Source organism: Microtus pennsylvanicus, chromosome 10 (assembly GCF_037038515.1).
Source record: "Microtus pennsylvanicus isolate mMicPen1 chromosome 10, mMicPen1.hap1, whole genome shotgun sequence".
Lineage (NCBI taxonomy): Eukaryota > Metazoa > Chordata > Mammalia > Rodentia > Cricetidae > Microtus > Microtus pennsylvanicus.
In genome coordinates, this window is record NC_134588.1 from 54,198,565 (window position 1) to 54,224,404 (window position 25,840).

The 25,840-nt window shown below is 45.7% G+C and overlaps 2 protein-coding genes across 2 annotated transcripts in view; one reads left to right on the plus strand and one right to left on the minus strand.

Moving 5' to 3' along the window:
* Positions 1-7,972, plus strand: part of Slc9c2 (solute carrier family 9 member C2 (putative)) — a 59,908-nt gene extending 51,936 nt beyond the window's left edge. The window contains exons 25-27 of the mRNA XM_075987455.1: positions 571-655; positions 1,878-1,933; positions 7,366-7,972. Of these exons, the coding sequence (XP_075843570.1) occupies positions 571-655; positions 1,878-1,933; positions 7,366-7,401 (177 nt within the window). The 3' untranslated portion in view covers positions 7,402-7,972. The remainder of the gene's footprint in view (positions 1-570; positions 656-1,877; positions 1,934-7,365) is intronic.
* Positions 7,973-11,331: 3,359 nt separating this feature from the next.
* Prdx6 (peroxiredoxin 6) lies at positions 11,332-22,788 on the minus strand. The gene is made up of 5 exons (XM_075988412.1): positions 22,625-22,788; positions 18,331-18,487; positions 16,047-16,193; positions 14,240-14,386; positions 11,332-12,182 (listed from the first exon to the last, which is right to left on the minus strand). The coding sequence occupies exons 1-5, from the start codon at positions 22,717-22,719 to the stop codon at positions 12,054-12,056; spliced, it is 675 nt and encodes a 224-aa protein (XP_075844527.1). The 5' UTR covers positions 22,720-22,788; the 3' UTR covers positions 11,332-12,053.
* Positions 22,789-25,840: the final 3,052 nt, after the last annotated feature.

Genomic DNA, 25,840 nt, shown 5'->3' on the forward strand with positions numbered 1-25,840 from the left:
CTTGTAGGCCAGGCTGGCCTCAAACTCACAGAGATCAGCCTGCCTCTGCCTCCCGAGTGTTGGGATTAAAGATGTGCGCCACCACCGCCCCGCTGGGTTTTTCTTTCTATATGTTGCTTTTATCAGTTAATGAATAAAGAAACTGCCTTGGCCTGTTGATAGGGCAGAACTTAGGTAGTTAGGGAAGACAGAACTGAATGCTGGGAGAAAGAAGGACCTCCCAATCTGACTGAGAAGGCCTGCCTGTTTGTTCCTGACCGCCCGACTATCTTACACCCAAAATAATCACACGGGAACTATATTAATTAAATCACTGCTTGGCCTATTAGCTCTAACTTCTTATTGGCTAACTCTTACAAGCCCCTTGTCTCAGAAGACAAGGAAACAGACAGACAGACAGACAGACACACACACACACACACACACACACACACACACACACACACGGCTTAGGCTGGAGACCTAGTGCTAAGTTTCAACTTGTTTCTTGCATTCTTTACAAAGACATTTGGGAAGCAGCCCTTGGGGATCGATGTTCTTTTGACTAATTTTTATTTCTCTTGCCTTTAGATCCAGGGAATTTCAGATGTAAGCAAGCTTCTGATAATCCTGGCATCCGAACCTGTCAAAAATGACACAGCTACCCCTGCCATGGGTAAGGGATGATAACCTTTTAGTGGTGAGAAAACTAACTTGAAGTATGTGGACAAATGCCAAAGTCTTTTAATTCTGCAAAGTGATTGAAGGTGGTCCCCACTCTAGGGCCCACGCTGGCTGCCACTTTGGTTTTGGGAGTGTACCTATCAGCCACTAAAATCCATGTGGCTCTGGCCTCTCCTCTGTCCTTCCCTGCATACACCTTGATAACAAACAACCAGCCCTGGTCGGGTGGGCCAACAAAGTGCTATTGGGGTGCTATTAAAATGGGGAGAGGAGCGACTCCCACCCTGGGGTCAAAGGCGGGGAGCTGGTCTGTTCCCAGCAACTGAAGGGAATATGAAACCTGACCCACCTTCTTTTAGTATTACAAACTGTACTCAGTGCCACAAGTGGACTGGATTGCTCTGGTTACACTTTGGAGGTCATTAAGTAACGGAAGTCAATAGATGGCAATTCTCAATCATGTCGCTGAGCGCTGATTTTACAGAGAAGAGGAGGTAGGAAGGCTTTGTTCTGGGGAAACATACTCAAGGACTTCATCCTGTGCTCATTGTTCTTGCCTTGCTGGGCTCTGTCAACACCATCCCACCTGTCCCAGCTTGAATACAGAATCAGCCTTGAAACATAACTGAGTGTACAGAGCATGAGAACATGCAATTCTTAATGAGTTGCTATTTTGAGAATAGTTCTCTCCTGCCTCGGGCTCTCTGGAGGGTACTGGACAAAGGAGAGCACAATCATTAGTATTCTCTGGTGGGTTTGAGACACAACTCACAAATGGTTAAGACCAGGTCTCAACCCAGTTCTTTGAGTTGGGACCCTGACACATATTTTGCTTTGAAAAATTTCAGTGAGTTGCCATGGGAAAACATGTAGAAGTTTCACGTTTACAAATGTAGATTTTGAGGTCTTCATCAAAAAAAAAAAAAAAAAAGAGACCTACCAGTATGCAGCCCTCACTCCTACATGTAGCAAGAGTCAGTGAGACATCAACTGATTTGTGCAGGGGAACAGGCCTTCCTCTGGAGCCCACACTGTACGCTCTAGGCTGTATACAGCCTGCTTTGTTTGGGGGAACTTGCTTGCCAGCCTGGATGTTAGATTTTGAGGAGCATGTTACAAAGCTCCAAAGGAAGAAACAAGTGGAAGGCTTGTGGAGAGAGCAGACTGGTACTCCAATACTCCTAACTGTTTTTTTTTAATTCTGTTCACCTCAGTCAGTGGTGATCTTCGAACAACCAAGAAAGACTATAACTGGAAGAGAAAAGACGAGGTAATAAATTGGGCACTTGAAATAGATTTTTCTTTTTTCTTTTTTTTTGGGGGGGGAGGGGATTTTTTTCAAGACAGGGTTTCTGTGTGTAGCTTTTTTTGGAGTCTGTTCTGGAACTCGCTCTGTAGTCCAGGTTGGTCTTGAACTCACAGAGATCTGCCTGCCTCTGCCTCCTGCATGCTGGGATTAGTGGTGTGTGCCGCCACAGCCTGGTGGAACAGATTTTTCTCATTGTGAATATCAATCTACATAGCTAAAATAAATTGCAATCAGTCGTGATGTCATGCACCTATGGAAGGGACAAGTATCAGCTCAGGATCCCTAAAACCAAGTTCTCTTCACAGAGATTTATTTGCCCCAGAGGGACAGAGGGCAGGGATAAGGAATGGAACAAGGGAGAGGGGGTAGGGTGTTTGTCCTTGAGGGACAAAGGACTGTCCCTGGATAGAGAGGAGACAGACTGGCCCATAGGCAAATGGTGGTTTATAAAGGTACAAAGGAAATCCTGTGTTGGCATGAGTTGTTTAATTTCAATTGGGCATGTTATTTAGGTGAGCCAAAGGGGGTTTTTGATTGCTGGACTTCAATACTTTGATAACTGGACCTTGGTAGTCAGCCCCAGGAGGTGGAAGTGGCCAAATAAGGGAGCAGGCCTAGTATTGGCTAGTGTTAAAAATACAACCTAGCAGTTTTCAGCAAGGCAAAGGGAATGGAGAGAAGGGTAAGGCCGGCCAGAGCTGTGTCCACCACACTCCAACTGGCCAGAGTCCCTTCTCCTATAATCTCAGCACTTGGGACCTGGAGCTTAAGTCATTCTTAGCTACCTAGCAAGACTGAGGGTAGGATAAGCTGTAGGAGACCCTGTCTGTAAGCAAATACATAAATATTCAGTGGGATGGAGGAGCAAAACGCAGCAGCAGGAAAAGACAGCTTCTTACAGCTCACTAAACTGGACCAACTGAAACAAAGCTAACGGTATTACCTGCAAACTAAAGTCAGGGGCCATTGTTTTGAATTGTGTAACTTGGAAGGCTGGCAAAATGGCTCAGTGGCGAGTGTGCATATTCCATAAGCCCAACTGAGCTGTGGCTTGTGGGTAGAGAGGGTAGGTGAACTGTGGGGCTCACTGGTCAGTTGCTCTAAAAAGGTGGATCTCTGAGTTCAAGACCAGCCTGGTCTACAGCGTGAGTTCCAGGACAGCCAAGGATACATACATAGAGAAACCCTGGTTTGGAAAACAAAAATACAAAACAAACAAAACAAAACAAAAAATTACAAAAATAAATAAATAAATAAAGAAAGAAAGAAAGAAAGAAAGAAAGAAAGAAAAGAAAAGAAAGAAAAAGAGTAAAAATCAGAGACATAATACGGGAGACATCGGAGGGCATCATCTTCCCTTACCCCTGCAGGCACACACGCAGTGGAGTGTGCATCATCTTCCCTTACCCCTCCAGGCACGCACGCAGTGGAGGGCATCATCTTCCCTTACCCCTCCAGGCACACACGCAGTGGAGTGTGCATCATCTTCCCTTACCCTCCAGGCACGCACGCAGTGGAGTGTGCCTGTGTACCCGTGTGCACGTCCAAACACTGAAATGTGTAATGGACACACGCACCCTGGCTTCCTCTCCTCATTCTCCTTCCTTGCTCATAATTCAGAACCTAAGGATCTGTGTGATGAGGAGGGACATCCATCAAGTCAGACTTAGGTATCGTTGTCTGAGCGTCCATGCGTCTCCCTTTCAGAATGCGCTATCTGGGTGGCTGGACAACTGAGCTGGGGGAAGCCACAGTTCAATCACAGGCAGCTTCCTAGAGTAGCAACCAAATTAACTGTTAGTTTGCTTGAACTAAAAGTTTTATATTAACCATTATTGAATAGGATGGCAAATTTATTTGGACCTTAAAAAAATAAAGCCAAAAACTTTAAAAAGTATTATTTTTAGTTAAAATATCATTGCATTATTTCTGCCCCTTCTTTTTCTTCTAACACCTTTCATGGTCCCCTTTCCTTTCAAATTCATGGCCTCTTATTTTGTAATCATTGTTGTTCACATATGTGTAAATAGACACACACGTGCCACCCGAAGAGTCCATTCAGTGTTGCTTCCATGTGTATTTTTTGAGGGGCCTGACCACTTGGTGATCAGATAACCATTTAGGGTGTTCACCTCCACGTGGGGTTAATTCTCCTCCCTCCTCAGTCTGTCATTACCTGTAGTCCTTCATCTAGGGATGTTTTCTCCAATCCACAGGGGCATTGCGATAACTGCAGTCATTGCTCAGGTCTTGTTAGGCAGCCAGATTGCTGGGATTTCACGAATGTAGGACACAATCTTGCAGCACATTTCCCGTTCCTCTGGTTCTGACCATCTCTGTCCACCACCTTCTGTGGTGCTCCCTGAGCCTTGGATAGAAGGTCTGCATTGTAGATGTATCCCATGGAGCCAGGCAGCCCACAGTCAGTCGTTCTCTGCATTTTGACTAGCTGTGGCTTTCTGTACTGGTCTCTGCCTGCTGCAGAAGAAGCTTCCCTGACTAAGGGGAAGGCTATGCTTAGCTGTAGGTGTAAGAACGAGTATTTGAAGTGCGGTTGGCCATTAAACTGGCTTAGGAAACGGGCAGTAGCCGGCTTTCCTCTGAGATGGCTGACCTCACCAGGCACATGGAGATGGCTAGGTTTACACCATCAGACATCGCGTGGGCCTCAAATACAACTAGACAGCTGCTAGTTGCAGCCAGTTCATAAAGGCCATTATTACACTTTCAGGGATACCCTTCAGTGCTGATCACTGCTGCGGTTCCCAGACATCACGGTAAAAACCAGAAAGTTTGAAACACGGTTTTCAAAGCCAGGTGTGGTTTCGCTTTCGCTTTTCTTGATCTCTTCAGCTGCCAGAGCTGATGTGGAGAAATCTGAACAACGCTGGAAGCCATGCCTAGATCTGGGGAGACAAGGGACTTATTAACCCCAGGCCAGAATAGAGTAGAGTCCAGGTGGAGGAACTGTGTGCGTGCCCAGGATGATAGGGTCTCTCTTCAGTCCCTCAATAGCTCTTCTGAAGCAATGCGTACTTCTGGGTGGGGTGCATGAGCAGATCTCACAGGGTGACAGGGTATAGGAGTTCACTAGCCTCCCTCATTTTGATTTCTAATGGCTAGATACCAGCTCACCCTAAAAAAGCCTGTCTTCTAAGCAAAAGTGATACACACACATGTGCACACCCACGCGCACACAGACATGCAAGTGGCGCACGCACACGTGACACACACATACATGATACACACACAGTACCACACACACATGGTACGCACACCTGATACATGTGATACACACATATATGATACTCTCTCTCAAACACACACACACACACACACACTCTTTTTCTTTCTCTCCATATTCAAGGAGATGTCCATGAGGCTATTCTAAAAGAAAATTTAGTCCTGTTACCTACATTTACTATCAAAGTGATAAGCAGTGTGCTTGTCAGAAAAAAAAAAAAAGGAAGCTGCTCCTATCAAGGTCATGGGCAATAGTTCCTTTAAAACAACTCAGCTCTCTTAAGGTGGCTCGTCTAGGGTCATCCTTTGCTTGCCTCTAAAGGAACCTCATTTCACAGGTGGAGATCCGGAGAATCAAACATCTGGGCTCCACACTTGTTACTCTTTCTTCTAGGTGTCATCACTATCTCCGTTATTTGCAGGGCTGAGCAACTGAATGAACCCAGGGCCGAGCAACTGAATGAACCCAGGGCCTAAAAGCACTGCCAGGGGCAGAGTACCACTGAGTCATAGTCCCAGCCCACAGGCCCCGTGATTTTTGAAAAAGTTTTCACTTCCACTATTTATGGAAAAAGTTCCCAGTCATAAAGTTAACTAGAATTTAAATTTCATTACCCTTCTTTTTCCTTAAGCACGCTTTTGATAGTTGAATTAATGTAATATCAACTGCTAATTAAATTAATGCAGTATCTCTTTACAGTATAGAAATACACACAGGTGGACCCGCACAGAATAAAGGCAATGCAGATATCAAAGAATATTTACCAGTTTATTGTTAAACTTACTGAACCAAAGTTCCAGCGTAGCACAGGTAGGGAGGAACAAAAGGGACGAGCCGCCTCTCTGCGCACCCTTTATAGGCAGGCATTCGCCTGAGGCAAACCCCGCCCTCTAAAGGGAGCTGATTTAACCCCTACACACAGGGGCTGGAGAGATGGCTCAGTGGTTAAGAGTATTTGCTGCTCCTGCAGTGGACCCAACTTTGGCTCTCAGCATCCACATGGTGGTTCGCAGCCATCTGTAACTCCAGTTCCAGGGAATCCAGGTTCTACAGGCACTAGGCACACACATGGTGCACATACATACATGTTGCGGGATATTTGATAGCACTGTGAACCCCAAGTTTGCATTTGCGTTAATTGAATAAAATCAGCCTTGGGTCAGTGGCTGGCTGAGTTAGCCACTAATTGACAGAAAGTAATCATATATCTGGAAGATGATAGAGATACACACAGACAGTAGTAGGGAGGGGCTTTGAGTACATGGGTTTTTGATTTTTTTTGTTTGGCAGAAGGAAGGACACTCCCTTTCAGAGACACCAGCAAAGAGAGAAGGTCAGCTAGTTGCTACTCAACTTCTCTGAGCTAGCAGGTTTTCACCCCAGCTTTTGACTCCCATGCCTTATTGATAAATAGAGCGATAGGGATTTAATTAAAAACTGTATTTGGTGACAGCAACAGAGCCAGTGCCTGTGGGGACAGAATTCCTGCCAGGCCATGACCTAAGTGGCCAGGCCTCTGCCAGAGAAGCAGGCCAGTAACTGTGGAGCTGCAATGACTGGCTGAAGAGCAGTCAAAGTGTGGTCTCTGCACGGAAGAAAAAACAACGCATACATGCAGGCAAGATGCTGAGGCATATAAAGTAAAAATAAACATATTTTGAGTGAGGTTACCCAGACACAGAAAGACAATTATCACATGTACTCACTCATAGGTGGTTTTTAAACATAAAGCAAAGAAAACCAGCCTACAAACCACAATCCCAGAGAATTTAGACAACAATGACGACATTAAGAGAGACTCACATAGATCTAATCTACATGGGAAGTAGAAAGTAGAAAAAGACAAGATCTCCTGAGTAAATTGGGAGCATGGGGACCTTAGGGGAGGGGAGAGGCAGGGAGGGGAGCAGAGAAAAATGTAGAGCTCAATAAATATCAATAAAAAATGCTAAAAGCAAAAAAGTAAAAATAAACAAATAAAAATTATAAACATTCATCTTAATTGTATCTTAACTTAGAGACTTTAGTATTTAAGCTCTTTTAAGCAAAAATAAGATAGAAGCCTTCCAGCAATTTTTGATTCCATTTAGTTGGTAAGAATCTTTTCCTGAAGTGTTCATAGTCTAATGTTTTTGCTTTTCTTTTGCAGTTTGAAGGTGGCCATCCCTTTAGAAAGACAAATTAGCACGGCCGTTATGATGTGTGGAGTCAGGTAACGGTGGAGCTGACACCCGGCACAAACGATGTTGACTTAGCCCCTGCTCGAGCTATCTGCCGCTGCATTCATTTCAAAAGCAATCAGTGGGTGACCACAGACACTTCAGATCTTGAGTAGCTGCATTATGCTTAAGATACTCAAAATTCTTCAGGATAATACAAAATTCTTTAAAACGGAGGGAAGGAAACCTTCCCCTAGCTTAGCACAAACGGTAACAGAGCAAGTTGGCAAACGAGGTGTGCAGTTTATGTCGGAGTCTGAAGCGCAGTACTCATGAAATGTCCATAACCGATGCCTCTCCGACACTTTGTATCTTCCCCCTCTAATTTAGCGTGTGCTGAAAAGTGGGGGAATGGTCCACAGTCTTGGTTACTGGGAGCAAAGCTTAGGAGAAATCCACATCCTTACGTTTCATAGTCCTGCTTGATGTGACTTTCCATTTTCTTTTTAAAAGTCAAATAAAGTTGAATGTTATGGGTCAATGAATGACTTTTTAGAAGCCATTATTTCTTATCAACAAGACTCAGAATATATAATAGTTTTGGGAAAATCGTAATACAGGTAAGAATAGGAAAAATGTATGGGGGAAAAAGTTGAGCTTTCAGACTTCTCAGGGCAGGTCCTGAGTGGCCTTCACTGTGTCAGGAAGTGCCAGGTGTGACTGCACCCTTACAGAAACCTAACTGCACTGACAACATGGGTTCACATTCTGATGTGACGTGCCTGGAATAGCAGCACATGGTGCTGCCACTTGACAGTGTCATGGGCCAAGTCCCTCCCAGTGTCCCGCTCCCTCATCCGTGGCCCTGGCCTCTCATGTGAAGAACTCTGATTCTGATGGAAGGCTGCTTAGCTGGAATAGTCAGTTTTTCATAACGTAGAATTTACCTGAAGAGCCTCTGCTAAGGAATGACTTAGATCGGGGGGGCTGTGGACATGTTTGTGGTGGGGATTGCCCTGACTGTTGATGTAGGAAGATCCAGCCTGTCGTGTGTGTGTGTGTGTGTGTGTGTGTGTGGGAGGGGGTACCATTTCATAGGCTGGGCCCTGAACTGTTTAAGAGTGGGAAAAAAAATTAAGTATCTTTTAAGCAAAAATACATTTATTCTTTTTGTCCTTGACTGGGGATGTGAAGTGCCCACTCCTTGCCTTGCCTTCCCCAAAACGATGGACTATATCCTAGTCAATAAGTGAAATACACCTTTCTCTCTGTCACTTTTGGCCAGGGTGTTTTCTCACTACACAACAGATGGCTTTGTCTTTCTGCAGTTAAGGGTCCTCTTCCTGGACCAGAACTGTCACATGGCCACATGCTTGTTACCCTGAGATGAGCTGGAACCTCCCCTTGCTACTCTGACCTGTCAGGCCTGAGAGGGAAACATCAATGAGCAACAACAGTGTTGCTTGGCCTGTCCTGTAAATGGTTGTGTTCTCAATCCTGGGCTCTTCATTTGAACGTACCGCTCAGTACATAAATGATTAAATGCATATTTAATCTTGCAGTCAAGTGTAGGTGGTCCAGATGTACTGGAAAAGGTACAGCTTTACAGTCTTGCTTAGGAAGTCAATTAGCCTGCATTTCAAATGACCGGAAGGATGATACTTCATTTACAGAATGCTTTGTGCTTCAGGTGATTAGGAAACAACTCAAAAGCTGTAAACACCAAAGACATTTATTATCATTACGTAACCCAATGACAGGTTTTTCAGAAGGTAGAAATTATCAGACTACTTTTTTTTCCCTTCTATTGTTATTCACCTGTTCTGTCCTAATTCTGCGGTTGCATGTTTTCCTGATCACAACCAATAGCAGACGAATAACAAAACCCAAACCCTTTTGAGTTATTCTATAGCTAAAGGATTATTTTAGAAGCCTGACATGGTGGGTGGCTCACACCGAGAATCCTAGCATTTGGGAGGAAAGACCAAGAGTTCAATAGTTCAAGGCCGGTCTCACCTACACAACACTGTCTCTCCCTGTGTGTGTGGGGGGGTGGGCAGAGAAATTCTAGAAACCCCTAGAAACCTTCTATTTGTGTCTCATGGGCAAGAATTATCACACACCCATTTCTGAACTAGTTAGCCACAAGAGCTGGGGCTTGTAGATTAGCTTAGGTTGGTTGGACAGGGAGCCCAGAGATACACCTGTCTCTGCCTTCTCAGCGCCAGGATTACAAGCTTGCCCTACCACACCTGGCACAGCAAGCATTTCACCAATTAAATATCTTCCCAGTTCCCAGGTAAGGATTTTGTTTTTTTTTTAAAAGAAAAAACCAGTTAACATACACTCAAGCCAGAGTCAAAATTCTATTTCCTCAGCTTGCATGTAGGAACTGACAGCTTGATTTGGCCTCTTTATGAAGGTGGGGGTGAAACCAGTTTTGGCAAGCACCCCTAGAGTTCAGTTTGTCACTGTGCTCACCTAGAAGGCCGACTGCTGTAATTGAGCATTTCTTAGTTCTGGAAGAGCCATTCAAGCTGCCTCTTCTTTCCTACTTTCTTGGGCCAGAGGTAGCACAGACACCTTTAATCCTGGCAGTTGGGAGTCTGGGCTACATTGTGAGTTTCCGTTTCAAGTCAAAACCAACAAAAAAATTTCCTGCAGTCATTATTCAGCTTCAAGAAACAAATCTTTACATGGATAATAAAATTCATTAAAAAAAAAAGATTCAGTCCAAAATTTATCCCTACCCCCCAACATTTAAAATCGTGTTCAGGATCACTCATGCCTTGGAAATGTCCATCTAATATTGAGTATTTTGTATTTGGTAAAGGATACTTGTACCAAGCCTCAGTCTCAAAACTGTCTAGTAAGAAGTACCAGAATTCAGTTTTTAAAGAATTTTTTTTACTGACATTATTAATGTGGGCGGAACAATGCCAAGATTTAGAAGCCTGCGTGAGGAGGTGCAACACGTTCATGGAGATGAGGGAAAAGGCAATGAATCTGGCTTAGAATTTACTAATTCAGTGGTAAACAGTCCGTTGATCAATAAAATCTAGACTCAGGTTTGAGCAACTAACAATGGCAATTTAGATTTAGTTGTAGTGTCAACTAACAGGGCATGGTGGCGTCCTCTCGCAAATCCTGGCACCTGGGAAGCTGGGGCAGCAGGACTGATTTCAAGGCCAGCCTGGGCGGCAAAGCAAGATAGTATCACAACCAGAAAGCAAAAACCTCAACAGGAAGTTGAAGCCAGACTTCCCGTGGAAAGCAAGCACTAAAACAGAGCCAGTTGTGAGGTACCTGATAGGTAGGGAATGACAGGAGACAACGGCAAGGAAGTCAGGAAATGAACTGTCTGGGTAACGTCTACAACACAAGGGGCTCCTCACCAGACCCAGGATCCACCACTGCCTTAAACATCCACTGCTCAAGCAACCCAGACCTAGACCCACAGTAGCCTTTCTACCCTGTCTAGTCGCATTGTGTATTCCCCAAACCATTCAGTTTGGAGTAGGAAAAAATATATATACCACCATCTCAAAAGCATTTTTTTTTAAATGTATGCTTTTATGCCAAAAGATGGCAGCAGATCCCACTAGAGATGGTTGTGAGCCACCATGTGGTTGCTGGGAACTAAGGGCCTCCTCTTAATCGCTGAGTCATCTCTCCAGCCCCGCAAAGCTTTCTTCTGTCTCCCTGTACTGCTGAGACATTAGGTTAAGGCTGTAATCTACATACCTACTCCTGAGACCCTAGGCAAACAGGAAGTAACGACGTGGCCCAACACACATGAGAGAACCTATCCTTCAGTGGCTCCTGTTTCACGTGAAATTTATTTGTCTTTGGAGAAAAACACCAACGTCAATCCTAGCAAGAAGGAAGCCTGCTTCTGCTCCTTAGGCTAAGTCTTCTAGGCTAGGACTTCAAAACGTGACAACACAATTTTCTGATCAGTTTCAACAAAGGATTTTATTTGTTGAACCCCAAAAAGCAGAATTCAGGAAAGTGGCAACCTACTGCTAGGACAGTTTAGTGGCGAACCATTCTGTCACCGCCTGTCCTTACAAGGTGTGTTCGCATGTACATGGCACCAGAGCAGACAAACAGGAACCCCTGGAGGGATGAGCCGTCTTGGGTGCACTTCCCTCCTTGGCAGGGCAAAGGAAGCCTCTTCTGAGCCCCCATTGGACAGAAACGCATCAGATTCCTGATAGCACAATAGTTAGAAATTTCCCCGGGCTGTTCCCAAGTTTGTTACTTATGAAAAATACAGAACTGAAAGTTTCCCCCATTTCATTATTTTCCAAGGAGGCTACAAAAGGTGATAGTCATTCTACCATGGAGCCGAGTGAGCTTCCCCCATCCCTACCTGACACTCCAGAACCCTGCAGAGGTCAGAGTTTCTACTACAGAATGCATTTCAGAGAAAGCTAGTCAGCAGAACCCTGAGATGGACGGAGGGGTAGAATGCTGGTGAAGGCACAGAGTAAAGAACCCCAAGAAAGTGTTGGTGCCATTTCCATTTAATGAGCCAGTAGTAAAGTGACCTAATGACTTTGGCTGTGATCACACAGCAGGAGGTTTCTATGGAACTGGGCGAGGACAGATGGCGGTCAGCTGGTATCCTCAGGTCCACTGTGTCCAAGCAGCTGCAGCCAGCTCCCACAAAGACTTAAGGCTGTGGGGTATAACGGAGGTACTTCTTGCCAGACGGGAGATCTTTGGTGAAGACTCCTTTGGGAAATAGACTTTTGGCTTCCTCTTCAAGGATGGTGGGCAGGACCATGACGCTGTCGCCCTCCTGTTGGGAGATGGTGCAATTCAATCTTACAGCAAGGGTAAAAGGTCTTTAATAAGAATTAGCTACGGGAGATTGGCGAAGGATGGTGGCAATGAAGGGAAGCTAGAACTCTTTCTTCTCTTGAGGAACTTACAGTTTTACAAATTGATTTCTGACATGTTTGTTAGGAAAGTATTTCTCCATCTTAGGTAGAAACAGCGCGGTTTTAAATCCCATCATAGCTGGGCAGAGAAGGGACTCTAGCCAGCTTGAGCTTGACAGGCATGGCTCTGGCAGGCCTTGCCCTTCTCCTCCATTCCCTCTGCTTTGCTAAAAATCCTTAGGTTACAATCCAACAACATTTAGCTAGCCGCCAAGGTCTCTTTCCTTATTTGGCCACTTCCTTCTTCTAAGACCAACTACCAAGGTTCAGCTTTCATAGCATTGAAGTCCAGCAACTAAAAGCCCCCCCCCCCCCCCCGGCTACCTTAACATGCCCAACTAAAATTAAGCAATCCAGCCGGACACAAGGTTTCCCCCTTTAAACCGCCATTTTCATATGTGCCATGTCTGTCTCCTCTCTATTCAGAGGGAGTCCTTTGTCTGTGTGCCCCTCACAAATATTGCTCGCCCCTTTCTCTTGTCCCCTTCCCCCTCACCCTCATCTCCTGTCTTTGTCTCTTATTCCCTGGTCTTCATCTCTCTGGGGTAAATCTCCTTTGAGTTGAGAACTTGGTTTGGGGGTCCTGAGCTGATACTTTCTCTTCCAGCCATCACACCTTAAAATGTAATTCTAAATCTACTCCTTGGTTTACAGGATTGGATCGAGCTACATTCCCTCACCTCCCATTCCCCACTCAACTTCCTGAAAATGCAGATGACTTGCAGATGATTTGTCAGGCAAATCAAAAACCAGTACACAGGTTAGCAATACTAAGATACTCTTGGTGTATCTTGTCCTATTAATCTGCAGAGATCTTTCTTAGGTATTAATAGTCTATGAACAATTTGGGTGTGGTGGTGCATGCCTGTAATCTCAGCACTCACAAGCCTGAGGTAGGAGATTAAAAATCCAAGGCCAGCCTATTATAAATACTGAAATCCTATTTTAAAAGGGGTGGGGGCAGGGCTTAACTAATAAAACACAGTGCTTGACTGGCATGCTTGAAGCCCTGGGTTCAGTCAGTCCCCCAGAATCTTATAAAACTGGGCATGGTGGCACAGGCTTGAAATCCTAGCACCTGAGAGGAAGCAAGAGGATCAGAAACTCAAGGTCATTCTTGGCAACCTGGTGAGCTTTAAGGCCAGCCCGAGCTACAGGGGACCTTGAGACTTTATCTTAAATGCTCAAACACAAACATACAAGCCCGAGAATGTGCTCCCTTAGACTAAAGTGCACAAGGTTGGAGCTTTGGAGGAAAGAAGGGCTGTAACATCAGCACACCACAGTCATGGAGCCGCCACGACAGGCGTGAAGCAGCCGACTCAGCTCCTCTCCTTGCTGTGTAGCTAGGCTGAGCTTGAACTTGTGATGCCCCAGCCCCGGCCTCTAGGATCACAAGTCCCGCAGTGTCCAGATCCAACAAGGTTTTACTATAAATATTTGCTCATCAGGTAATGGTTAGATGAAGGGATTCCTATCGAATCCTTCACGTCGAGTATCCTGTATTTAAAGAGGAAATGTTTCTTCCACATTTGGACGTTTTTGGATATGGAGCATGTGCACATCCAGTTGAACGCCTCTGATCTCCAAAAGTTGACGTGATGAAACGCATCGAGAAATTTTTGATTTTGGAGCTGTGGACCTGGGATATTTGGGATTAGGGATGTTTAACTTCTAGACAAAAAAAAGGGACCATTGTGACAGATGTGTTGAAAGTTTGTAACAGTTAGCAAAAATCATAAAGTTTTGTTTTATGTAGACAGTGTAAATGATCTCTTAAACAAATCCTCCAGGTATACCAGACCGGGGCAATAGAAACACCCCAGGAAAGCCAGATCTTGAAGGTGGCCATTAGAGACTGACCCTCAACCTTCCCGAGGGGCAAGTGGGGCAGCTTGTTCTGGAACAGCCTTACCTTCCAATCAACCGGGGTAGCAACCTGTTTTGTTGCTGTCAGCTGGAGAGACTTAATTACTCTGAGAATCTCATCAAAGTTCCTGCCAGTGGTGGCTGGGTAGAGGATAGATAGCTTCAGTTTCTTGTCAGGGCCAAAAATGAACACCTGTAAAGCAGACACGCGGGGGGCTCTTTAGTCTGACAGCAAAGCCGTTAACAGACAGATGCTCAGGTTCAAGAGCTCGCTGCCTCATTTCCCCCTATTCCAGAGGAGAAGACAGAACTGGCAAAGGAAAATGGATTTCATTATAGGGCAGCCAAACCAGGGAGTAAAAGACTCCTAGTCTGTCCTCAATTCCTCTGACACAGTGGTTCTTAACCTTCCCAAGGCTGTGACCCTTTAATACAAGTTCCTCATGTTGTGGTGATCCTCCAACCATAAAATTATTTATTTAGCTCTACATTAGTTGCTATTATTTATGATAATACTTATTGTTATTTAGTTGTTACTTAACTACACAGCTGTAGCTTCTACATTAGTTGCTATTATTAATAATAATACTTATTGTTATTTAGTTGTTACTTAACTACACAGCTGTACTTTTGCTACTGTTAGGAACAGTAATGCAAAGATCTGATACGTGACCCCTGTGAGAGGTTGTGGGGTGGCGACCCACAGGTGGAGAACTGCTGCTCTAACAGTCCTCTGTAATTTTTTTTTTTTTTTGTGGTTTTTCGAGACAGGGTTTCTCTGTGGTTTTGGAGCCTGTCCTGGAACTAGCTCTTGTAGCCCAGGCTGGTCTCGAACTCACAGAGATCCGCCTGCCTCTGCCTCCCGAGTGCTGGGATTAAAGGCGTGCGCCACCACCGCCCGGCTCAGTCCTCTGTAATTTAAAAAGAATTTTATTTATTTTGCGTGTGAGGGTGTGGGTGTACACACACGCCAGTGTGATAGTGAAGGTCAGAGGTCAGCTTGCAAGCATTGGTTCTCTCCAGCACTGCATAGGTTCCAGGAAGCCAATCAGATCCTCAGGTTTGGCGCCCTTACCTGCCTAAGCTATTTTGCTTGACTCAGCGTAACACTGCTATAGAAAAGATAGTGCAGATGCCAGGAACACATACATATCCATTTACTCGGAGCTGTGGGAACAAAGTTCTTATCTTGGTACAGATGCCTTCTTCACCTTTCCCTTCTAGCATGGGATTCCTGGAGAAACTGTAATTCTTTGGAGTTCATTGTTTTAAGGTCCCTGTCCCAAAGTCTCCAGAAAGCTCTGCCGTCATTAAGTGTTCAAAGATGCAAAAACACAGAAAGAGAACAAAGGGGGGCGGGGGGGAGAGTAGACAAAGCTGTCCAAGACACAGGTCACTCCCTTTTCTGTTACTCTTCAAAGTTTGCTGTCCCAGAAAGAAGAAAGTGTCATGTAAATTTTCAGGGATGAGCCCCAGGGAGCTGTGGGAGGCGACCGAGGGCTGGTCATCATGAACGTATTGCTAACGTGAGCTGAGCATCGGGGCCATCAGGCTTGGTCCCCAGTGAGCCAAGGACTGGCCTGTCAGACTGCTTTAAAGATGGCCGGCAGGAGGTAATACAGATTCTTTTTTTTTTTAAACACTAGCAAACAGTTTTGGATGAACTACTCATTGATGCGTAGATACATCCAACAGCTACAAATTAAACAAGTTTGGGCTGACTAGTTCAGCCACTCTGCCCCAGCATCCGGATAATAAAGGACAGCCACTGGCTCACACTGCCTCAGAACAGTAGATATTCCTCCCGTTTCCTTGAGTCAGCTCAGACAATCACATGGGGCTGTAGGACTCACCACACGGGCCGTCACGGGCATGCCCTTTTCATCCTTCTCTGCCGGATCCAGCATGCCCAAAAGGATGGCAAGTTCCCTCTTCTTGTCATCGATGATGGGGAACGGGAGCTTTTCTGTGGGCTCATCACCATTGTAAGCATTGATGTCCTGAAAAGAAGGAGAAAGAGGAAAGAGAATTTTAAACCTCACGCAGTTCTCTGCATTTCACCAGTGAAGAATCAACAATTTGCAGGCTAAGGAACCACCACAGTCATGTTCTCCGGGGTCTCAGTCAGACACACAAGCGGACACTTGTGGTTGCCATTATTCACTGGCAGGAGTATTAGCAGAGTACGGCACACATAGGCCAAAGCCCTTTCCACACTGACCCTGGGGGTGAAGGGAGGAAGGCCGCAAGAAAGGGGTGGAATGTCTTCTACCTGGGCTCTGAAAGACGGGAAGGCTTTCACTGGGAAAAGCAAGGCATTTGGGGAAGTCAACATTAAGGAAGCATGCAGGAAGTCCACACATAAACCAGTGTAGGAAAGTGAGATTTTAGGAAGTGACAGGAAAGCAGATTTAAGATTAGAAAAAGGTGTTTATTATCCCTGTGAAGCTCATGGGCAGACCTGAAACCTAGTTTGCATTTCTCAGAGATGAGAGGAGATAAGAGTGACATTAAAACTCTGAAATGGACAGCAGCGGACTTGAACACATGCATTAATTTTATTACCCGCGTTGCCTGCGGCTGTTGGTCACTGGCTGCCTATTGTTTAGTCCCCAGATAAATAATGACCAATGTGGGTTCCTGCCTGCACACCTGGGGCTTTCCTATGTGGCCTGTCACACGCTGAAGCTCGCACTGTCTTTGAAGTTTGCATTTATTTTCTGTTCCAGACAATCACAATTCTGGAAACTTTTAGGGCAGGTAAAATGAACCTGGGTATGTTCCTGTACCTACAGGTGTGTGGTATGTGTTCCTTCCTGTACATACAGGTGCGAGCTCTAAACTCTTGGCAATCCGTGATTTAATATTGATAGTCATTAATTCTTGACCTTGTCACTTGCTTAATTGTGACAGTGCATTACACTCACGGACATCAAAGCACCACATGACTTGGTCTTTATTTTCACTCTTTACCAGCCAGCACTGGAAGAACACCGGCTGAGGTTCAGATCACACTGACGTCCCCCTTTTCAACCGGCTGAGCTCGAGGAATCATCCCAATACTCATTCACAAAAACAGCTTATGATAAAGGGCTTAGCTGTGGAAATGCCAGTTACCATTTACTGCCAAGATGTGCAGAATGAAAAAAATCTACCTCACGGAAGATGGTGACACAGAGAGTCATCATGCCTCCTAATTTTGGACAAGGACAAAAAGAGGGTTTTAATGAGGTGCATTTGAGGTGCACCAAAGCAGTATAGGCAAGGCAGATGGACGTACTTCCTGTGGAATGCCGAGGAGTGTGTGGATAAACCAGACGTGGGATGTGAAAACATAAGGAGTTAAGAATGGCTCTGGAGTTTCAACTCAGCAACACCAAAAATGTTGCTGCTAATAGTGGAGATGGAAACGATCTTAGAATGAATAATGGGGCCCAATTTTAGATATGCTAAGTTTAGAGTGTTTAGATATCCCAGGGAAATGCAGAATAGGCTGGCTTTTACTGACCTGGAGGCCAGGATATGGGACTCTGAGAAGCAATTCATGGGTGTTACCTGAAGATGTGAGCGGAAGAAAGAGCTCACCAAGGGAGAAAGTACAGATAGAAAAGGGAAGTGGCCTATGAAGTAAGCTTGGGCTAAGTTCTGCACAAATTAGGAACTGGAAGACAAGGAAGAATGATTCTACGCATGGACAGCTGGAAGCAACATCCTGAATGCTAGGAAAAGAGGTAGGGTTTAGAGAGATCAGTTGAGCTGAATGCTATTGGTGAGCCAGGGAAGACGGTGACTGAGAATCCATCATTGGACATAGAAACCCAGAGATCCTGCGAAGTTGAAGTCTGACTTTCTGATCCCCAAGTTTATGTACACTTTCATCTCGGAAACCAAGTTACACTCTATGTAACTAAGATCTAAAAACCTCAGAATCAAAGTCAAATGCCAATCAATACTTCTGATACAGAGGGGGAAGAAAGCAAAGTGCCCATTCCCTTACTAAGGAACACAAAGACTTCCGTGACATTGCTGGTCACCAAGAAGTTAAGGCTATTAGGAACTGTGTGGAAGGCAACAGGAAAGGAAGAACAAACACACACACACACACACACACATCTAAAATCACAGATAGAACCATACCTTGCTCCAGGCAAGATGGTCCTCAACACTGTCTATCGAAAGAGCGATCATCTTAACATTCATCTTGGCAAACTCTGGCGCCAGCTTTGCCGCTCTGCCAAGCTCTGTGGTGCACACTGGGGTAAAGTCCCGCGGGTGAGAAAAGAGAATGCCCCATCTGGAATGAAGAAGAGGGTCACAACTTAGTGAACAGGTACTGTCATCATGCAGAATGAAAACAATACCTGCATTCAAAACAGGTTTTCTGTCTTCAAATGTCGGCTTAATGAAGACTTTTAAACAATTTAGTTCCAACCTTGCCTCCAGAGAAGCCCAAGTGGACAGCAAGTGTCTATCAATATATACAATTTTATATATCCAATATAGAAAAAAATCATGATAAATGGTTCAAAAGGACTCGTTTTATTTATTTATTTATTTTTGAGGCAGGGCATCTGTGCAGCCCTGGCTAGCTGTTCTGGAATTTGACCTGTAGATCATGTTGGCCTTAAACTCAGAGAGAGGGCCTGCCTCTGCCTTCTGAGTGCTGGGATTAAAGGCGTGCACTACCATACCCAGCCCCCTCCTTAATTATGAAGTCACCATGACTCCTTTTCAGTCAATAAAATGTGTGCTATTCAAGCCAAGAGCTCTATTGAAATATTTCTTAGGACTTTTGTTTGTTTTCTGGCACAAACTTTGATATTCAGCGTCTACGATGCCCCAGATCCAAACAGATGCCGGCTACAGCAATAAACAGGTTATGTAATCCAGAGCGGACAGGGCTCTAGCCTCGATTTCTAGGTAGAATTTAGGTTGGTACTTGGCTTTCTGGAAGCAGCTGGATACAAAATCTTTCAGAAAGCCACTTGACTGAGCTAACCTGCTGAGCAAGGTTTACACCATATTTACACCATGCCAATACTTCAACAGGTGCAGATTCACTTTAGACCAAGCACGTAGAAAATACAGATACCCTACAACATAGATTTCCATTCTACAATTCTGAGGTAAAGGTCTAAGGTACAGATCCTGAGGCTGACTCAGGCTCCCAAGAAACTGGGGAGCACTATTTCCTTCTTGGCAACAGAAACGTTCTTACAAGTGAAAGGAAAACGCAGCGCTGGGTTCTGTGCGCTCCCACTGTTTGAGCCACCCAGGGGCAAGGGTCTCAAACCAGCAGATTGCTCAATCTGGCCTAGACACTCAGGGTTTGCTAACTTTCCCTGAGCACAAGCAAGGCAGGCGCAGCTACTGCTTCCCACGGACACCTGCCACTCGGCTCCCAGGGCAATGCAAGGCCTTCTTCTTAAAAGGAAGGAAGGCCCTGCAAAAGAGCCAGGCAATGCTTGAAGACTGTGGAGTGACGCAGCGCTGAATTCTTAATACGGGCAGTAATCTTTCAAGATTTAACCTGGCTGTGACACTTAGGCCCTAGATTCTATGGAAAAGAACCGATGTAAGGTTCAGATGCGACTTAGAGAAAGGCTCCAGAAGATGCAGAAAGAAAAGAAACAGGGCATTTCTTTATGTGTTATCTAGGAGAGACGAATTGGATTTTTTTTAAATTGTGAGGCAAGTGTGTTTTGCTGAGTCATGCTGAGGGACTGGTCTTATGCTCCTTCACACACTCCAGTCTATCTCAGGGTATTCCGAGACTGTCTCCCTGGGGCCCACCTGCCCTGCTCTCTGGAGAAATTCAATTACATCATCCCGTTTCTTCCTCACTTTCATAGGAAAAAAGCTTTCTTCTCCTAAGAGAAGGGTCTCTACTTCTGCCAGAAAACTTCTGGTACAGGTGTTGATTAGCGAGGAACCCTACGAAGATGATCTTCCACATCCAGAGGCCACACGAAGCTAAGCAAACTCACACAGCACCCAAATCCTTGTTTCCAAGTGTAAGAGGCAGAGCAGACACCTGTAATGTTTAAAGTTCATTTTCTTTCCCTCCAAAGGATACTTGAGTTCGTAATTGGCAGTTTGACTTGAGATTATCTACAGAGTGGAGCTAGGGTTAGGGAAAAATCGGCAAATTCCACGTATTGTAATGATACATAGAGCGGAAAAGCCTTCCTCAGGTATGACAGGGGTGTAGCGTGTCACTCTAAGCCCACTTCTGGGCTTGCTTTGAAGGTTACTTCATCTTCTTAAGAGGAGGTCATTTCATTTACTTATTTAAATAGTTTAGCTTTTGTTTGTTTGAGACCAGGTTTTCCCATGTAACAGTCCTGGCTGTCCTGGAACTCACTTTGTAGACCAGGCTGGCCTCTACCTACTTGCCTCTGTCTGGGATTAAAGGCGTGCCTACCACCGGCCCAGCTACTGATTTGAGTTTTTCTTTAGAGACAGAGCCTCAGTGAGCTGTCCAGATTGGCCTTGAATTTAGGATCTTCCTGCCTCGGTCTCCCAAGTTGCTGGAATAAGTAGGCGTACACATCTGGATGCAGATGGGAAACAGCATTTCAAAGCAAATCTAGATAGATGTAGGTCAATAAACAACCACAAAAGACCTCCCCACATAGTTATCTCCACAGCACGTGCTTTAGAGTCACAGTTATCTGTAATCCACACCACAAAGAGTTCCAGCAAGGTCTCACATTTCACGGGGGTGTGGCTGCAGGCAGGAACGGGAAAGAACACTGTGTAAATCCTCTCTGCAGTCCTGGATAAATATTAACACCTAGGTTCTAGGAACGAGACAGGCAGTCATGCTCAACTCTCGTCTTCTTCTGCGGGGTCTGAGAGTTCGTTTGCTACTTTTTCCTAGCCTGCCCTTCTCTTTGAAAAGCTCCGTCTGCGTGGCCATGGTCAGCAGATGGAAAATGGATGCCAGGCAAGAATCCTCACCTGGTTCTCTAATGCTGATTACCGGTTAGTTTCATAAACTGTACAGACTTCCCGCATACACACACCGGAATACTGGATATAAAAAGGACACAAACCCAGGAGTTTGTTCACACAATGGAGCAGGGGCACTGAAACTCCAGAACTACAAGGGAACCTGACACGTAGGCAAAATGTTGACGGAAACAGAGCATTAGAGCCCCCAGGAGCTGTAAAACGAAGGCAACGTTGGTGTACTCCTCGCCATTAAAGGCCACCACTGTGGCTATCAGCCACAAGGCCAGGCGCGGGATGCAAAGGCAGAGGGGGAGGGAGCCACTGGGAAACAAAAGAGTCTCAAAGTGAGGACGCACGTGTCCTGGCCTTGGAATGGCCTAAGGTGGCAAAATAGTTTCAGGCGCTGAACAACGCCCTCTCGCAAACTCAAGCGCGATTAATAAAAACTCAGAGAGAAATTGGGATTCAAGCTGAAGATCCGAAAAGCAAAGGAGCCAGCTTCCGGCTCTTATCTCGACCTCAGTCCGAAATGGCAATCCTGCCTCCAGGAATCTCAGAATGAGATTGAGAGCTGTTTTATAAACCTCTCTAGTTCTGGCATTAAAGGCGTGCACCACCCGATTTTTATGGCAAATTAGTGTGGCTACTGGGATTAAAGGTGTGTGTTACAGCGGCCTGGTCTGTAAGGCTGGCCAGTGCGGCTGTAACTCTCTGAACTTCAGGCAAGCTTTACTTATTAAAATAAAAATGAAATGCCACTACATTCAAACTGTTGCTTATTCTGGAATGACAGCCACACCCACAGTGTTCCTGGTTCCTCCCAAAGCCGTTACACAAAAATCTTATTTTGACCACTGACGTAGACTCTGGACAAAAAGTCTTCTGGCTACTTATTTGGCACAAGGTAGTTTTAAAATTTTTCAGAAGCCCGAAACTTCCACTTTCAGAAGTTAAGCAGGACTTTAGATAACGCGGAACAATCCCGCTAATCTGTGGCTGTGTACTCTGACTAAGGCTTTCTGCACCCACTTTCCGTCGGGTGCAAATTCTAGAGCGGCGAGAGGACGGGCAGCGCGACCCTGGGCAAGCGTCCCAGGAAGTGACCTCCAACACCGCACACCCCTGCTCCACCTCCCCTGGGTTTTCGGTCTGACAGCGTTACAAATGAGCATTGTTTATAAAGCCAGGTTAAATAGACAACAAACAGTCCGCGGTAAGGACCCCTTCCCCCATGCCAGTCCAGCCACATTGAGTCAGGAAAGGGATCCGGAGATCAGCTAAGGGCAGGCCAGGGGTCGTAGGTCCCCAGTAACGCCGGGGGATGCTCGGCGGAACCCCGGCAGCGGGCACGTGCGGGAACCGGTGAGGGACTAAACCAGCGGCGCGCCGGGGCCGAGCGCAGCGGGGAAGACAAAAGCCGGGAAGGCAGTTCTGGGGACCTGACGTCTGGCAGGACGACGCGGTGGTCACTTACGAGTCTCCCAGGAAATCGTGGAAGCGGATTGGGCCGATGGTGGTTTTGGCCTCAAAGTTGGGGGCTTCGTCCCCGAGAAGCAGCCCTCCCGGCATGGCGGCAGCGGTGACGCGAGGAACAAGGAGGCGCAGCCGCAGCAGCAAGCAGCCGGCGGGCTCCGAAGAAGCCTAGTTCAGAGCTGGCCGAGTGGGCGGGCCAGGGGGCGAGCCTGGGCGGGGCCGGGGGCGGGGCCGTCCGGGACGGTCGTGAGTCAAGCTTCACGTGGAGCCTTCTGGATTCAGGAGCGAAAGGAGGCCTCGTGCTATCGGAAGGTAGCTTAAGGCGGAGAATTGCTGGGGGGGGGGGGGGGGGGCATAGGGTCCCGTGGCTCTGCAACGACGCTCTAGGCGATCAGCCCAGGCTCTCCCGCGCCCCACTCCCGTCAGACTTCCAACTGAGGGGTCTGGTGGTGCACCCCTCTTTCACTGTGAGCATCTAGCGCTGACTCCTCAGCCAACCTAGGCTTCAGAGGTTTCTCAGGATGTGGCAAGACCAGATGTGTGAGGGGATGAAAGCCAGAGGAAGTGGCTATTGCAGCAAAAATTCTGTACCAACGTCAGTAAGAGGACAATGGAAACAACCTTTTTTATTTTGCTTCCCCATCCCTGGAGGGGATGAACTATAAAGTATTCAACACATTAATCCTAAAGTTTAAAGACAAGTTTCACAATGTGCTTCCTGAGATTGAACGTGTATGCCAGTCAGTTTTCACCTGGGAAAGTGGCAGGTTTTGGTCCACTTACTTCCTATTTCCCAAGCACAAAGTAGAGAGGATGCCTCCTTTGTTAGAGATAGATGGCAGACATTTTGCCCAGAAACCAGAATCGGTCAGAAGCTGGTCCTGGTTATTATAAGCCTGAAACCCCAGCTACTCTGGAGAAATGAGGTTCGTTAAGTTCTGAGCTACAGAGAAAGTTCAAGGTCAACCTGGGAACTAAGAGCGCCTCTAGGGGATTGGGAAGCAGCTCTGTGGTAGAATGCTTACCTAGACTATAGGAGGCCCAGGTCGGCGATTCTCAACCTACGATCGCAATCCTTTGGGTCATATATCAGGTTATTTACATTGTGATTCATAACAGGAGCAAAATTGCACTTGTGAAGTAGCAACGGAATAATTTTATGGTGTGTGTGTGTGTGTGGGGGGGGTGGTCACCACAACATGAGGAACTGTTGTGAAGGGTTGAAGGAACCTAGGAAGGTTGAGAACCATGCCCTGGATTCAGTCACCAGCACTAGGGTGGAGTGGGGAAGGATATGTTATAAAGCACCAAGCCCTAGATGGAGAAACAAAATTAAGGTTGCATAAGTAAGGTAAGGGTAATGGTGGTTGGCTTCAGATTGTGTGCCCCAGTCTGGGAAAGCACGGAGGATAACATGGTTAACTGCTCAGCACATGGCAGGTGCTCCGGAAGTGGTAGCTATTATTTAGATGATGATAATAATTCATGCAAAAACTCTTTCCTTATTGCTTGCTTGATAGATGTGAGGGATTGTCCCAGCTCTTACAGGAAAAGTGAATTACATACAATTATGATATAATGTAAGGTAACATTGATAGGGAGGCTGCAATGGTTGGGATTCAGCGTGAGAAATCCTTCGGAACAGATTTAGGAGATTTGAAGGAACTCTGTGGCAGTGCTGGGTGTGGTGGCTCACTGTGACATGTGTTCTTGGTACAGTGATGTGCTCTGCCTTTGTGTCTACGTGCGTGCTGATCAGACCTACTTCATTGTGCACAGACTTACAGAGAGATTACTGGCAAAAACCTTAAAGTTAAAATAAGTCTCTAGCTTGACTCCACCCTTCCACATATCTCAACTTCATTTGCTTTCATAGTAGGGAAAGCAAACTAGCCCGACTTTAGGGCACTGTGAGCAATGTGTTGCAAAGTTGGGCTGAGAACCAAATACACCCGTAATACAGAGAATGGATCCAGTTTAAGGCACTATGAGCAACATGTTGCACAGATGGGCTAAATCAGATACGCCACAATACAGTGAATGGGTACAGAAACAGATGATTGATTGCTATCAAAGGCATAATTACATAGCCTCCAGTTGTAAATTAAGCAAATACAATAAGATAAACACCTAATCCAATTTGTAGTGCCACAAGTAGCATGCCGGTGATGATCCAGCAAACTGTTTTAGTCTTAACAAAAATTGAAATTCTTTTAAGGTAGAGATTAACATTTTTAAGAACACGCTTTTCTCTCCCCACAGAACACTACAGTTTCTGTCTTCTGAAAAGTCAGAAGATCTAGCAACAACAGGCTGTAGCCCACTCTGAGACGGGACAGAAAGTAGCGTTCTTTTCATGCTCAGCTTTTTCTTTATTTTTTAGTATTTTTCTCCTTTCTGTTTGTCATATTGTGAACATGAAAGATGAAAGCTATTTTATTCAAGGCAAAAACCTGACATAGTACATTTTTTTTTTTGTAAAAGTAAAGAATGTTCCCATTGCTGGATGGTGGTGGAACATGCCTCTAATGCCAACACTCAGGGAGGCAGAGGCAGGAGGATCTCTGTGATATCAAGGCCAGCCTGGTTTATACAGTGAGATCCAGGACAACCAGAGAGGTACACAGAGAAACCCTGTCTCAAAAAACAAAAAAACAAAACAAATCAACTAACCAAACAACAAAACAAACAAAAGAATGTTCCCATGTATTTAGTATGTGAATAAAGTTGGAAGAACACTGTGTTGACCCTTGTAAGTAAGTGAGTTTGACCTTGACTTACAGCTGTGCTGCCAGGGAGTCCCAAGAGGAAAGACCATTTTCTCAAGGGCTAGTGAGAAGATCATGAGAAAGGAAGTGCTGTGGGAGAGGCATTCCACAGGTAGGCCAGAATGTAGAAAAGGAAGACCCAGGCTAGGGGAAGGAAACATTTACTATGAAGGATGGAAGGTTCCGGTATCAGGGAGAAAATGCTTTCAAGAAACCTAACAGTTGGAGAGAACACCGAGACAGCATTTTTATGTAGCTTTGGAGCCTGTCCTGGAACTAGCTCTTATAGACCAGGCTGGTCTCGAACTCACAGAGATCCGCCTGCCTCTGCCTCCCGAGTGCTAGGATTAAAAGTGTGTGCCATCACTACCCTGCCTTTTTTTCCAATATGCAATTCCAATAAATTCTTCAATCTTGGCTGGCCCTTGCCACAAACTTACCTGACATAT

Coding starts and splice junctions, on each gene's coding strand:
- Prdx6 (XM_075988412.1), bottom strand. CDS start 22,719: ATGCCGGGAGGGCTGCTTCTCGGGGACGAAGCCCCCAACTTTGAGGCC. Junction 16,194..18,330: donor ACCATCTTGCCTGGAGCAAG/GTATGGTTCTAT, acceptor CCTTCTTTTCAG/GACATCAATGCTTACAATGG. Junction 12,183..14,239: donor CTACCCCGGTTGATTGGAAG/GTAAGGCTGTTC, acceptor ATCTCCCAACAG/GAGGGCGACAGCGTCATGGT.